This window comes from Vigna angularis, chromosome 9 (assembly GCF_016808095.1).
Source record: "Vigna angularis cultivar LongXiaoDou No.4 chromosome 9, ASM1680809v1, whole genome shotgun sequence".
NCBI classification, from domain to species: Eukaryota; Viridiplantae; Streptophyta; class Magnoliopsida; order Fabales; family Fabaceae; genus Vigna; species Vigna angularis.
This window is the reverse complement of record NC_068978.1, coordinates 2,879,922-2,894,383: the sequence shown is the minus strand read 5'-3', so window position 1 is coordinate 2,894,383 and position 14,462 is coordinate 2,879,922. Positions and strand designations below refer to the sequence as shown.

The 14,462-nt window shown below is 36.1% G+C and overlaps 1 protein-coding gene across 3 annotated transcripts; it reads left to right on the top strand.

Annotated features, from left to right (window-relative positions):
- The first annotated feature begins 4,548 nt into the window (after nt 1–4,548).
- On the top strand, nt 4,549–12,880 carry LOC108320198 (60S ribosomal protein L18a-like protein). Of its 3 annotated transcripts, none has more exons than XM_052868757.1 (5): nt 4,549–4,727; nt 4,906–4,991; nt 12,055–12,181; nt 12,277–12,394; nt 12,567–12,880. In XM_052868757.1, exons 3-5 carry the CDS (start codon nt 12,063–12,065, stop codon nt 12,618–12,620), a joined length of 291 nt encoding a protein of 96 aa, XP_052724717.1. In that variant the 5' UTR covers nt 4,549–4,727; nt 4,906–4,991; nt 12,055–12,062; the 3' UTR covers nt 12,621–12,880. The 3 variants fall into 3 exon arrangements, with proteins under 3 accessions (XP_052724717.1, XP_017407046.1, XP_017407045.1); XM_017551557.2 differs by having other exon boundaries at nt 4,550–4,727; nt 4,906–5,006; XM_017551556.2 differs by lacking the exon at nt 4,906–4,991 and having other exon boundaries at nt 4,555–4,727.
- The last annotated feature ends 1,582 nt before the right edge of the window (nt 12,881–14,462 follow it).

The following is a 14,462-nucleotide window of genomic DNA, read 5'->3' as shown; positions in this document are numbered from 1 at the left end:
AACTACACTTATCAATTATCATTCTTAATTTATGTTTTATTTTTAAAATTGTGAAATTCATTGTTTTTTTTTCTGAATTACAATTATAAGTGTATTTGTTCTTTTCAGTTGAAATTTTAATTTTATAAAATAGCGAACCATCACCAAATTATATTATATATGTTAGATTATGAATAGATTTCAATACATACTCCAGTTGATTAAAAATCGCAATAAAATAATTGATTCTGCAATCATACAAGTTGAAGATGATGGCGAAATAATTTATTTTATGATTTTTGTCAAATCACTTTCTTTTATTTGCTGGCCTTTTCTTCATATGAGAATAAGACACTGTTTTCTGATTTAGTATCTTGAACCATGATTTGAATTTTTAATTTATTAGCATTCTTATTATTTTTTAAAAGACTAAATTGACTTTTTTGGTTAAGTTTTTCATCAAATCATTTGAAAATATAAAATTTCGAGTTAAAATAAAAAATCATAGAAAAAAATATAACATTAGTCTTATTTATTAGATTATTTAATGTGATAAATAGCTAAAAATTTAATAAAAAAGTACTGTTTATGTTTTATAAAATTTATATATTTATTTTATTAAGATGTAGATATATAGTTATTTTAGTAAAATAATATTAATATATCTTATTTGTAAATTAAAAATATAATTTTAATAATGTTTGTTTATAGTTGATAATGATTGGTGAAATTAATATATATTTAATATTAATATTAAATATATATTTAAGAATTTTAAAAACTTAATATTAATATTAATGTACTATAAGAAAATCAATAAATAACAATTAATTTAGAAATAAAAATAACTAATCTTCTATTAACTAAGTTAGATATTATTTATAAACTAAAATTAATGGTATCCAAAATAATATCCTTATTAATAAATATAGAAATATTTATGATGTTGAATAAATTATTTACTCAAAATATTAACTGTAAGACCCGTAATTTTGGGACATGATGGGGACATGGTGGTTACCCACCTTTTTCATTATTGGAAGCAATTATTGGAGGTGCATTTACGGGGAAGCTTAGCAAGGGAGGGATTTCATTTTTGTGGGCATGTGAGAAAGAAAGAGAAAGAGAACAGCCAAGGGAGGAAACCTTCCTTCCTTCCATTTCCAGCCGTCCGAAGAGCACCCATGGAAACTGTACCAACTTCAGAAGGGCTGAGAGGTAGATCTGGGTTGGGCATCTGGTGAGGGTGGAGTTCTTCCAGCAAGATCGGAAGAGAAAGTGGAGAGCTGATGAATTTGCTAGGAGATATAGAGTTGCATGTCTAGGAGGAGATAGATCCCAAAGCTTGCAAGGAAGTCTTCAAGAGGTAAGGGGAGCTTGATTTATTTCCTTAATTTTTGAGATATTAGTGTTTGCTGCAAATCTGGGTAAAATCTGGGAAGAAGGGGTTGAATTTGGGGTTTCTGGATATCTGACGCGATTCTGCAAAATTCTGCAGAATGCGCGTTCGTCCAATTTTGGTGAGTCAAAATTGGACGTTCGTCCCAACAGTGCTCGACCAAATAGTGGTCGGCCTAACGTTCGTCCAATTCTAGTGAAATTGGACGTTCGTCCAAATTGCTCAGTGGTGAGCGTTCGGTTCTGAACGAACGTCCGCATTCGTTCGTCATAATATATGGGACACTCGTTCAAATCGTATTTAAACAGTACTTTTATGAGCGTTCGTCCTTGGTGTTGTGAGCGTTCGTCCTTGGTGTTGTGAGCGTTCGTCTTTGGTGTTGTGAGCGTTCGTCCTTGGTGTTGTGAGCGTTCGTCCTTGGTGTTGTGAGCGTTCGTCCCTGGGTGTTGTGAGCGTTCGTCCTTGGTGTTGTGAGCGTTCGTCCTTGGTGTTGTGAGCGTTCGTCCTTGGTGTTGTGAGCGTTCGTCCTGGTGTTGTGAGCGTTCGTCCTTGGTGTTGTGAGCGTTCGTCCTTGGTGTTGTGAGCGTTCGTCCTTGGTGTTGTGAGCGTTCGTCCTTGGTGTTGTGAACGTTCGTCCTTGGTGTTGTGAGCGTTCGTCCTTGGTGTTGTGAGCGTTCGTCCTTGGTGTTGTGAGCGTTCGGCCTTGGTTTGTGAGCGTTCGGCCTTGGTTTGAGAGCGTTCGGCCTATGATGAGGATTGATTCCTGAACGTTCGTTCAGACAGCATCAGAGTTGGAAATAGCGTTCGGCAATAATGCATAAATCCGTGGGTGTATTTTGAAACAATTATTGAGAATTGTTGGTTATTTCCTTGATCCAATATTGGTTTAGTTATACATATTATTGAGAATATGTATGACTTCGTGATTGAGCACGTTTATTCTATTGGTTTAGTTATACATATTATTGAGAATATGTATGACTTCGTGATTGAGCACGTTTATTCTATTGGTTTAGTTATACATATTATTGAGAATATGTATGACTTCGTGATTGAGCACGTTTATTCTGTTGAAGGTGATACATACACTATGTTATTTACTTGTAACTTCGTCGGTCTTTTTAGCATTTTGCTAGTCTCACGCGTGAGACGGAGATTCGAGTGTCACCTTCTTCTGCGCGAGGAGGTGAATGTCTCGCCCAATGAATTCGGCTCGTGTTGAGTATAGTGCATCGTTACGTGTAGTATCGATGTTTTTACTCGTTAGTCCTTGAGGAGTCGGGGAGATAGGTCTGAAGTCGCGATGGATGACGGCTCGGGTCGCCTGTTATTGAGAGCAGGTTATGACGACGAATTACAAGTAAACGACATCAGTTTATGAAAGACTAGTCTGCAGTGTCATGTGAGTCGATTTATCATGGGAATTGTTATAGTATTTGTAGTGGGTTTATAGTGTGATAATTCTGGTTATTCATCTTGCATGTTGTGGCTGTGGTTTCTAACCGTGATGGTCGTACGGATACGAGAGAGATGGTAGTGTAGATAAAGTTGGATTTGGAATACTTCTTCGAGAGAGACGGGGAGTAAAACTTGTTGGGTCTATAGGTAGTAACGAGCGTTCTTACTAGTGACGTTCGGTCTTGGTGTTATTTATTTTCAGGTAGCGAGCGTTATTAGATAGCAGTTGATCTTGATGTTAGTGGATCTGAGGTAGCTAGCGTCCGATCTTAATTTGGTAACCTGAGGTTTAGTTTGATTACGTTTGGTCAGTACTGAGGTGTTCAGCAGAGTACTCTAGGCGTTTAACCCAGACTCAAGCGTTCCTTATTATAGTATTCTGTCTCGTAGCGATGGTTCTCAGGGAATGATCTTTATTGGTGATGTTGCTCTGAGGTTGTAATCATTTATAGGGAGTGACCGGCTTTGATAGTCGTTGAAGTATCGATCGATTGATAAATAGTGATTAGTCGTGATGATACATGATTCAGGAAGTGATCATTCATAGGTAGTGCTCGGGTCGGATGATGCCTGTCTCGGGTAAGGATCATTAATAGTTAGTGGTTGTACGTAGGGAACATCCGGTCTCGATGAGGTTACTCTCAGATAGAATTAAATTCAGTAAAGTGATCAATTAAGTGTTCGTCCGAATGGTACTTAATCTGTGGTGTGCGAGATTTGATCTTTGAGCAATCGTTCGAATAGTGTTCGAAATAATAGTAATTGTTTTAGTAGAGTACACTGTCTTAACGTGAAGTCTATGTACTTGATCTTAATTAGCGTTTGATCTTTTGGTATTCGACCTAATGGTATTCGGTATAATAGCGTTTGATGCTTAGTTTCTAGCTTAAGTGATCAATCTTAATGTTCGTGTAAACAGTATCCGATGTAATATAAGTTCGTTGTTTTATCGTTTGATTCAGTAATGTTATGATATCTGGGTATGTATTGAGGTTGAGGGTACTGTAGTAGGATGTCTTGATCTGTGGTTGATTGTGGACATATTGAGGAGACTAAGAATGAAATCACAAGTGGGGCACCTTCCGTTGATTTGCTCATCAACGTATCATCCGGATGAGAGTTTATTGTGTATTGGGTTGATTATTAGGTACTTTGGAATGAGTGTCCAACAGGAATTGTGGTACGTTGGTTTGAGGATGTCGGACTTAATTATTATATGATATTTGTATTGAAATAACTATGCATGTTTTATAAATGATGTGTTTCATGTTAGCTCACCCTTACTTACTTTGCTTGTTTGTGCATGTGAATGCGATGATCGTATAATGTGTGATGTTATACGGGAGCAGTTGAAGGATTGTCACGTAATCCTGTGCAAATGGAGGAAGAGATGGAAGATCGAATTAGAAGGATTCAAGGTTATCTTTGCTGTTGCGTTTGAGCTTAAGACTGATGTATAGATTTTAGTTTATGCTCGGGATGTTATGTATTATTACAACATTTAAGTTTTGAAAAATTTATTTGTTTTTAGGGTGAATTTTTTTTTTGGAATGTTACATTAACTACTACTCAAACAAATTTTAAATATTTTGCTAATATTAACAACCTTCAATAGACTATTAACCCGATTATCTACAACTAAATTAAGTTATATTTTCTTAGAAAAGTAAAATCAGCGCGACGTCGTATTGCATGATCCCAAACCCAATTGTACAAGATAGTGTATTTGTTTTGTCACTGCAACTGAAGAAGAAAAAAGCTAGATTTTCGCTTTGTACTATCCACTTACTTCCCAACAAATGAACAACGCCGCCATGTAGAACAGAAGCGCTTCCTGTTTCTTCCCCAGAAGCGCTTCTCTTTTTCATTTTCCTCTGCTTGAATTTCGAAGGTGAATTTTTAATTTTTATACATTTTTTGTTAAAAAAATTTCTTACTGGGGAGGAGGGGATGGAAAATTAAAAGATGGGTTTGAAGGAACTCCGTTAATGGAATATGGGTCTTTGCTATTTTTAAATAAGTTGATTTTTTTTTTTGTAGAAGTTTTTAAAATTGTTGTTATATTGCAGGCTTTTGGGGCAAATCATTGTCATTGTTATTATTTTTTATATTTCTATTTATGTTGTTTAAGCAAGCTAACAACTTTCCTTCTAAGGTAGTACTGATTTTGGTAAGCTTCTATGCTCATTATTCTTACATTGATTCTGAAGTTTCTGCATAATTATACTTGACTTGTGTTTGATGATTTTGGTAATTTTGGGGGAATAGCTTGAAATGCAATTAGTGACAGGGGATTGGCTGACGTGAGTGTTTTCTTACTTTTCCTTTTAGGTGATGGATCCTCTAACTTTCATGAGAAAGCAATGCAAAGTTAAACTATATTAGCATTTATAATTGGGTGTTTCTGCATGCTTGGTTATGCTGTGTGTAAATTGAAGTATCGACTGATAATTCCCTTTCTGGCGTGTAATTTTTTTTTACCCACTGTATAGATGAATTAGATGTGTTCTGATGTTGAAAAATAATAGATTTTTTCATTGTTCATAGGTAGCTTCAGTTCATCTATAATATCTAAATTTGATTTTGATCATCCCGTTTTTCTCAGCTAAACTGTCTTCTTTATCATGAACCAACTATCCTCAGTATGTGGATTGTCTATCTCTTAGATGCTGAAACTGATTGTAATTTAGGACTGAAAAAATTTGGTAGGAAACTATCCTCTCCAGTTATGTGAAATTCGGGGTTGAGATTTGAGAGTTCTTTATAAGGAGGCCAGCTTGTGTCCGAGGATATTTCTAGTGAAATGGTGGAATTCCATATCATTTTGTTTAGAATTATCGCGTGAAAAGAAAAGTGCAATGTCTAGTTTGCCGAGGGTTATATTACTATATAAAATGCCCAGTTTGCTGAGGGTTATATTACTATCATCATTAGTATTTAGTGTCAACATACTTTATCTAAAATGCCTAAGAAGCTGTTGGTTAACTGTGGTTCTTGTATTGATGCCTCAAAAACTATTATTATGCATTTCTGGATTCTTCGACACCGAACTGTTTAAGCAATATATGTACTTTAAATCAATTTTGCCCAAAACATTTCTGCGCTTGTCTTCTTACATGTAGTGAATTAGAGTATGCAAATCCCATGTCAATCATTGAACTGGAAACGGTCTTTTGAATTTGACTGATTCGTGTTAAACTATGTACAGTTTAGAGATCATTTTTGTAGAAAGTGGGGTTTAGCTCACTATTGTCGTCCAATTTTAAACCTACATCTTGCCAATTGATAGAGAGATAATAACCTTTTAGTAAAAGACCCATGATGTCACTGAAACTAGTACTTATTCTGCTTCATCTCTGTAAAATGCAAGTAAGTAAATTACATGTTCAATCGTTGAAGCTCTTCAGTAAAATGTTTTCATTCACTATAACCTCTTCACGAGTTTTGTTGTCTGTCTGAAGGAATGATAAACTAAAACATTTTAGCCACTTGTGTGTTGGCCTTGAATAGCTGCCAAACTTGAAAACTACCGTTTGAGAAAAAGCTTGTCTTTTATAGCTTTTTTTTCCAAAGGATGGTTTTCTGGTTCTCAAAGGAAGTCTAAAACCAAAAAGTACTATTAGTAGCTGTTACCAGTTAACAGATATGAAGTTACACAGGGTAACATTAGATATGCCCAGAAAAGACTTTAAAATGAGAACAAAAGCCTTTCCCTCTTTGTCAATGCATAGTTAAAAGATATATGAATATCTCAATGTAGTTGGTTTTCTTTTCGTGGAATAAGATGTAGAAACTCTTTTTCATTATGTTCTGTTGCTTCTCTTGGTTAATATTGTTGGAATAAAACAAAAATGGTGGAAAGCTTTGTCTGCCACCAACCAAAAGCACCACTCACTCATTGCTAATCTTCCGTAAAATGCTCCAAGCCACAACCTTCATTTTTGGACTCTTGCACTTCTTTGCTTCATAAATTGAGAAGCAAAGCAGCGTGCAATACATACCAACAGAGAAGCCACTCAAATTTTTTGAGTGAGAAACCATAGGAGAAGAAGGAAACGTGAGAGAGAAGTGAAGCCACAATTGTGTGAGAGAAAAATAGAGAGAGTCTATTTTGTGAGTGTGTGATACAGAGAATTTTGTATACCATTCGAGAGGGTGAGATTTATTGAGAGATCCTCAGAGAGTGAGAGAAACACTGTAATCCTACTTTTATAGTGGAGATATTTTTCTGGACTAGGTCCCGTGGTTTTTTCCGAGAGGATTTTCCACGTTAAAATTTCCAGTGTTAATTTTTCTCTTTTCCTACGCTTTTATTTTTTACGCTTCCGCATAGTGCCCATTTTGGGGTTCACAGAGGAGGGAACAAGTACCGCTGTTTCCCAACAGTGGTATCAGAGCTACCGGTTCGAAAAAGTCAGAATCCTGTGAAATTCAAGATGGAAGGAGACATGTTCAAGTTAACTGCGGATAATTACTCGTACTGGAAGCCGATGATGGAAGACCATCTATACTGCAAGGATTTGTATGAACCGATCACAAATCCGGAAATTCCAGAAGGGAAGGCCGTAAAAGACTGGGAGATTCTGAATCGTAAAACAGTGGCTATGATTCGGAAATACATCGACAGAAGTCTCTTTGAGCATGTATCGACTTATACCAATGCGTATGAGTTATGGACAAAGCTTGAATCAATGATTCAAAAGAAGACTCCCAGGAACAAAGCTCACCTAGTCAGACGACTCGTAAAGTTGGAGTACACTGACGACCAGAATATGATCGAGCACCTCAACACCTTCAAAGGTATTGTGAATCAATTAATGAAGGCGGATATGAAGATTGATGACGAGCTACAAGCTCTTCTACTCCTTAGTTCTCTACCGGAGAGTTGGGACACGTTGGTGGTCACTCTCAGTAACTCAGCACCAGATGGAAAGCTCAGTCTGGATAACATCACAGATAGTTTACTGAATGAAGAATCCAGAAGGAAAGAAAGGGGATCGAGTAGTCACTCAGAAGCCAATGTTGTTGAGAATAGAGGAAGGAGTGAAAACAGAAGCAAAGGAAAACGTGAAAAGTCACGAGGAAGATTCAAGTCTCGTTCCAAAGGTCTGACATGCTTTTATTGTGGAAAAGATGGTCACAAGAAGCAAGAATGTAGATTCCTGAAAAGAGATCAGAAGAATGGAACTGTACACCCTGATGTGGTAGATCCCAAAAAGAAGTTGGAGGAAAAGACTACAACAGCGGTGGTATCAAATGATGAGAATGTGTTCCTTATCACTAAGGTAAACTATCTAAATATTGCTTTTGATGATTGCACTTGGATAGTAGATACCGGAGCATCTTTCCATGTTACTCCTCATGAGGAATTCTTCTCATCCTATCAAAAAGGAGATTTTGGAACAGTGAAGATGGGAAATCATGTCACAAGCAAAATTGTGGGCATAGGAGAAGTGACTTTGACGACAGAAAATGGAAACAAACTTGTGCTGAAGGAGGTAAGACATGTACCAGAGATACGTCTAAACCTTATCTCAGTCGGTAAGCTAGATGATGCTGGAATGAACAACCAGTTCAGCGATGGAAAATGGAAACTTAGCCGAGGAAGCATGATTGTTGCTCGAGGCAAGAAGGAAGGCTCCTTGTACTGCATGCAAGGAAAAATATACAAAGGAGAGACGAATGTTGCTCAAGAAGAAAGTAAGGAGTTGTGGCATAAAAGACTGGGCCACATGAGCGAGAAGGGATTAGAGATCCTCGCAAAAGATCATCTCCAAAGTATAAAAGGACAACCACTTGAATTATGTGAAGACTGCCTAGCAGGTAAGCAGCACAGAGTATCTTTCCATAAATCTGATAATAGAAGTAGAAGAGAGCATATTTTGGATCTTGTGTATTCAGATGTCTGTTCAACATCTGAAAAGTCCCTTGGTGGAGCTCAATATTTTGTTACCTTCATTGATGACCACTCTAGAAAATTGTGGGTCTATCCATTGAAGAGAAAAGATGAAGTTCTACGAATCTTCAAGGAGTTTCACGCATCAGTTGAACGTGAAACTGGTAGAAAGTTGAAATGTCTGAGAAGTGATAATGGTGGAGAGTATAGAGGTCCGTTCGAGCACTATTGCAAGACTCATGGGATCAAACATGAGAAAGTACCTCCCAAGACACCTCAGATGAACGGTGTAGCTGAAAGATTCAACAGAACGATTGCCGAGAAGGTCAGAAGCATGTTGTCTCACGCAAAACTTCCCAAGACATTCTGGGGGGAGGCAGTGCTAACAGCAACTCAATTGATCAACTTATCACCTTCAAGACCATTAAACGGTAAGATACCAGAAGAAGTATGGTCCGGTAAAAAGGCCTCATATCGCAACTTGAAAGTCTTCGGATGTAAGGCATCAGTTCACATTCCGAAAGATGAAAGAGCAAAGCTCGATGCTAAAGCGAAAGAGTGCATATACCTTGGTTCTCCAAGAGATGAATTTGGTTTCAGATTATGGGATCCTGCAAACAGAAAGATTGTTCGAAGCAGAGATGTGGTGTTCTTTGAAGACCAGACAATCCAAGACATCAAGAAAGTGGAGAAACCAACACTTAAGCTGATAAGTGATCAAAGCCCTATTGTGATGAACAACTTAGGGGGAGAGACTCATCAAGCCGAACCAGAGTTACAACTTGATGAAATGGCTGAAGAAACAGATCAACCTAATCTGACGGAAGAAGATCAACCAATTGAGGATGCTCCGCAAGAACCCCAATTGAGGCGATCAACAAGGCAGAAGCAACCGTCAAGAAGGTATTTTTCAGATGAATATGTTAATTTTACTGATGAAGGTGAACCTCAAAGCTTTGTAGAAGCAATGGAGACGAAAGACAAAGGCAAATGGTTGCAAGCCATGGAAGAAGAGATGCAATCCTTAAAGGAAAATGAAACTTATGATTTGGTAGAATTACCAAAAGAAAGAAGAGCATTGCAGAACAAATGGGTGTTCAAGCTCAAGAATGAAGAGAACAACCCAAGCCCAAGGTACAAAGCACGAATTGTCGTGAAGGGGTGCAACCAGAAGAAAGGAATAGACTTTGATGAAATATTCTCACCAGTGGTGAAGATGACATCCATTAGAGCAATTCTCGGTCTAGCAGCAACACTAGACCTGGAGATTGAACAACTGGACGTCAAAACAGCATTCTTACATGGAGACCTAGAAGAAGAAATTTACATGAAGCAACCAGAGGGTTTTGAAGAACCAGGCAAAGAACACTTGGTGTGTCGTCTGAAGAAAAGCCTCTATGGTCTGAAGCAAGCTCCAAGACAATGGTACAAGAAATTCGATTCCTTCATGATCCAACATAATTTCAAGAAGACCTCCGCAGATCATTGCGTGTTTGTGAAGCATTATGAAAATGGTGAGTCCATCATACTTCTCTTGTATGTTGATGATATGTTGATTGTAGGGAAGGACAAAATTAAAATAGCTGCTCTCAAGAAGGCATTGAGCAAGTCTTTTGCCATGAAAGACCTGGGTGCAGTAAAGAAGATACTTGGAATGAAAATCTCTAGAGATCGTTCTAGAAGAATGCTATGGGTATCTCAAGAAGATTACATTGAGAAGATTCTCAAAAGGTTCAACATGCACAATGCCAAATCTGCTCGTGTTCCAATTGCTGGACATTTCAAACTCAGTAAGTCTCAATGTCCAAAGAATGAAGAAGAAAAGGAAGAAATGAACAAGGTACCCTACTCTTCTGCCGTGGGTAGCCTTATGTATGCAATGGTTTGTACAAGGCCAGATATTGGCTATGCTGTAGGAGTTGTGAGCAGATTCCTGTCAAATCCAGGAAAGGAGCATTGGGAAGCTGTTAAGTGGATACTGAGGTATCTAAGAGGATCTGCCAAAAGAAGCTTGTGTTTTGGCAATGGAAATCTAAAGCTAATCGGATATTCAGACTCAGACATGGCTGGAGATGTCGATTCAAGGAAGTCAACATCAGGTTATCTGATTACTTTTGCAGGGGGAGCTGTTTCTTGGCAGTCAAAGCTACAAAAATGTGTGACATTGTCTACTGCTGAAGCAGAGTATGTAGCGGTGACTGAAGCCTCTAAAGAGATGCTATGGATGAAGAATTTCCTAAGTGAATTAGGACATAATCAAGACGATTATGTGGTGAACTGTGATAATCAAAGTACCATCCATCTGACCAAGAACCCCATGTTCCATTCACGCTCGAAGCATATCGACGTGCGGTATCACTGGATACGAGAAGCGCTGGATGAGAAGAAATTGAAGATAGAGAAAATCCATACAGACTTGAATTGGTCTGACATGATGACTAAATCAGTACCAACCAAGAAGGTTGAAGATTGTTGTCAAGGTGCTGGTGTCGTGGTACCTTCCAACTAAGTCAAGATACGAAGACGGGATGGAAGCCCCATTTTTTGTTTTATGGGGGAGTTTTGTTGGAATAAAACAAAAATGGTGGAAAGCTTTGTCTGCCACCAACCAAAAGCACCACTCACTCATTGCTAATCTTCCGTAAAATGCTCCAAGCCACAACCTTCATTTTTGGACTCTTGCACTTCTTTGCTTCATAAATTGAGAAGCAAAGCAGCGTGCAATACATACCAACAGAGAAGCCACTCAAATTTTTTGAGTGAGAAACCATAGGAGAAGAAGGAAACGTGAGAGAGAAGTGAAGCCACAATTGTGTGAGAGAAAAATAGAGAGAGTCTATTTTGTGAGTGTGTGATACAGAGAATTTTGTATACCATCCGAGAGGGTGAGATTTATTGAGAGATCCTCAGAGAGTGAGAGAAACACTGTAATCCTACTTTTATAGTGGAGATATTTTTCTGGACTAGGTCCCGTGGTTTTTTCCGAGAGGATTTTCCACGTTAAAATTTCCAGTGTTAATTTTTCTCTTTTCCTACGCTTTTATTTTTTACGCTTCCGCATAGTGCCCATTTTGGGGTTCACAGAGGAGGGAACAAGTACCGCTGTTTCCCAACAAATATGTCTTTTGTTTGTTTTGGTAATGATCAGGGACTTGGACAGTTGACATCTACTTATCATTTTTTTTCCTTTTCTTGTTTCTCTTTTATCTAAATCTATTCCCATTTACTATATGGATTATGATTCTAATGCCTTTTCGTTAAGAGAACTATATGGATTATTGTGTGAGAAAAAGTAAACTGAACCTGAGTTTAATATACACAGGGCTCTAGATGGATACAGCTGAACAAAGAAAAGACAAGTATGCTCCAATCGGGGATGCAGAGAACCCTCTACTGGGAAAATTTGATAAGCCACTACCATGTTTTGGGTGTGGAATTGGATGGTTCTCGTGAGTAATACTGTACATATTTACTCTTTCTCACTTTCTTCTGCTTGCATAGTTTGATGGTTGCATCTTCTCCTCCCCTCTCCTTTTCTTGTCAGTCTTCTGCTAGGATTTGTTTGTCCATTAATGTGGTATTACGCTACAATTCTCTACTTTGGAAATTACTATCACAAGGATCCGAGAGAGCGGGCTGGGCTTGCTGCTTCTGCAATTGCTGTAAGTCCTGTGCTTAAAAATGAGTATGCCTTAACATTTCAACTGTCAAAATTTCTACTTTACAGGTTATCCGTATTTTCTATTGTTTCGTTTGCTCTGTCAAATCTTAATTATCTTGTAGTATTTAAAAAAAAAAAATCTTGTTTTTAGTACATTTTTATTGGTATTGCAGGCTCTAGTTTTCACAACTGCAGCGGTGATAACAGTAGCTGTTATTGTCTTGTAAATTTTTCTATCAACTGATCTATCTCCAGCTAAGGAGGAAAACAAAAATCACTTCTAACATCTGCCCCTACATGAGAAAGGCAAGCCTGATGAACCCATGATCAAGCTCTAGCTATTAGGCACCAAAAGTTCAAAGCTAGTTCCATTTAATTATGTGAACATAGAGCTGCTTCTGCACCCCTTTTTGGAATTGTGTGTATAGTAGACAAGGATGATATGATGTCACTAGATTTTATCCAAAAAGATGGTCCAGTCAACTTATTTTGGTGTGTATGTTTCTTGGTTTGGTAATTAGTTGCTAGCTTTCATTTATTAGAAGTGAAACTATACTGCTGGTGCTGGTGTTTCTCACATTATTTACGTTCAAGATGAGAAATTGCATATTTGAAAAATATGTTTGATTTTAAAAATTAGAAAGGTTGGCAAAAAAAATTGAGTCAAGGAGTGTTGGAGTTTTAAAATGATGTAGGTTAGATATTGTTAGAACAAAAGTAAAATTCACTTTCATTTTTAAGTTTTTGAAGCACAATTTTTTAATTCAGAAATTTACAGTGTTTTAAGCTTATGGGAGAAATAAATAAAATTCTTCAACTCTTTAGTTTACAATGACGAGCAACTAATTTTGTATTTTGTAATACTTTTTATTTAAAAAATAGCTAAAATATACAAAAGTAAGTTAAAAGTTTGCTTAATTAATATATTATAATTTTATTGTTAGTAGAAAACAAATTAAAATATGAAAGTACAAGTGCATTAAACTTTCAATCTTTAAAAACTTCAATTTTTTATAAAATTGTTTTAATTGTATTTGGAAATATGTATTTCATTATTCTTATAATGTTTTAAAAACTTGAGTGTTGATTAAAGAAATCAAAAATTTATTTAAAGGAATTAATAAAAGTACGAAATACATCAGTCACAAAATAATAAAAACATATAATTATACAAAGTATTAACAGAAAAATTATTATATTTTTAAGAAAAGGAAATAAAAGTTGTCAATGGTGTTATTATTACATACAAATTATGTTAATATTAATGTTATTTTTGTTACTATTATAACACGATTACATAATTATTATCATTGCTAATATTATTACATTATTAGTATTTTTATCATGATTGTTGTTGGTTAATTAAATTAAAGTTGAATGTTAGGTTGCACTTGCCTTGCATCTTACATCAAAAACATTTAATAATTGAAAACTTGAGACCAAAGCGAAAGGTATCTAAAATGCTCTTTCATATAAAAGGAAAATGTAAGTATATACGTTACACATGATTCTAATGGAAGCATTTGTTTTCCTACCTCCCGTTACACTTATTCACCTAATTTACACGTTTCACTCCCTATCCAACTACACTCTTATAAAACTGACATAAAATTTATTGGTTTCTCTATTTTTGCTTTCATTAAGTTAAAAAATATTAACATTATAATATAATTTTAATTAATTTAACCACTTATCTACTCTTATGAAATTAATACATTTCATTCTAAAAAAATTTATGTTTCAATTTTTGTTGGATCTTTGTATAAATACTTGTCTTAAGTGTAACTTTTTTTTTACATTTTGAAATCTAAGTTCAAGTCTTATATACTGAGTAAAAATAACAAAAAATTAGAACAACATATAATTGAAGTTGTAAATTTAGCTCACTTCATAGGATTTGTTCTTGCTTTACGTGGATTGAGACAAAAACAATTCATAAAAAACAAGTCACCGTTGAAAAAGTTCACAATTACTTTTTTTTTAAACATGAAAAATATTAATTTTTTAAAATTTACTATTAGATCTTCGGTTTAGGTCGGCTTATCTCTATTTTCAATTCGAACAGGTCT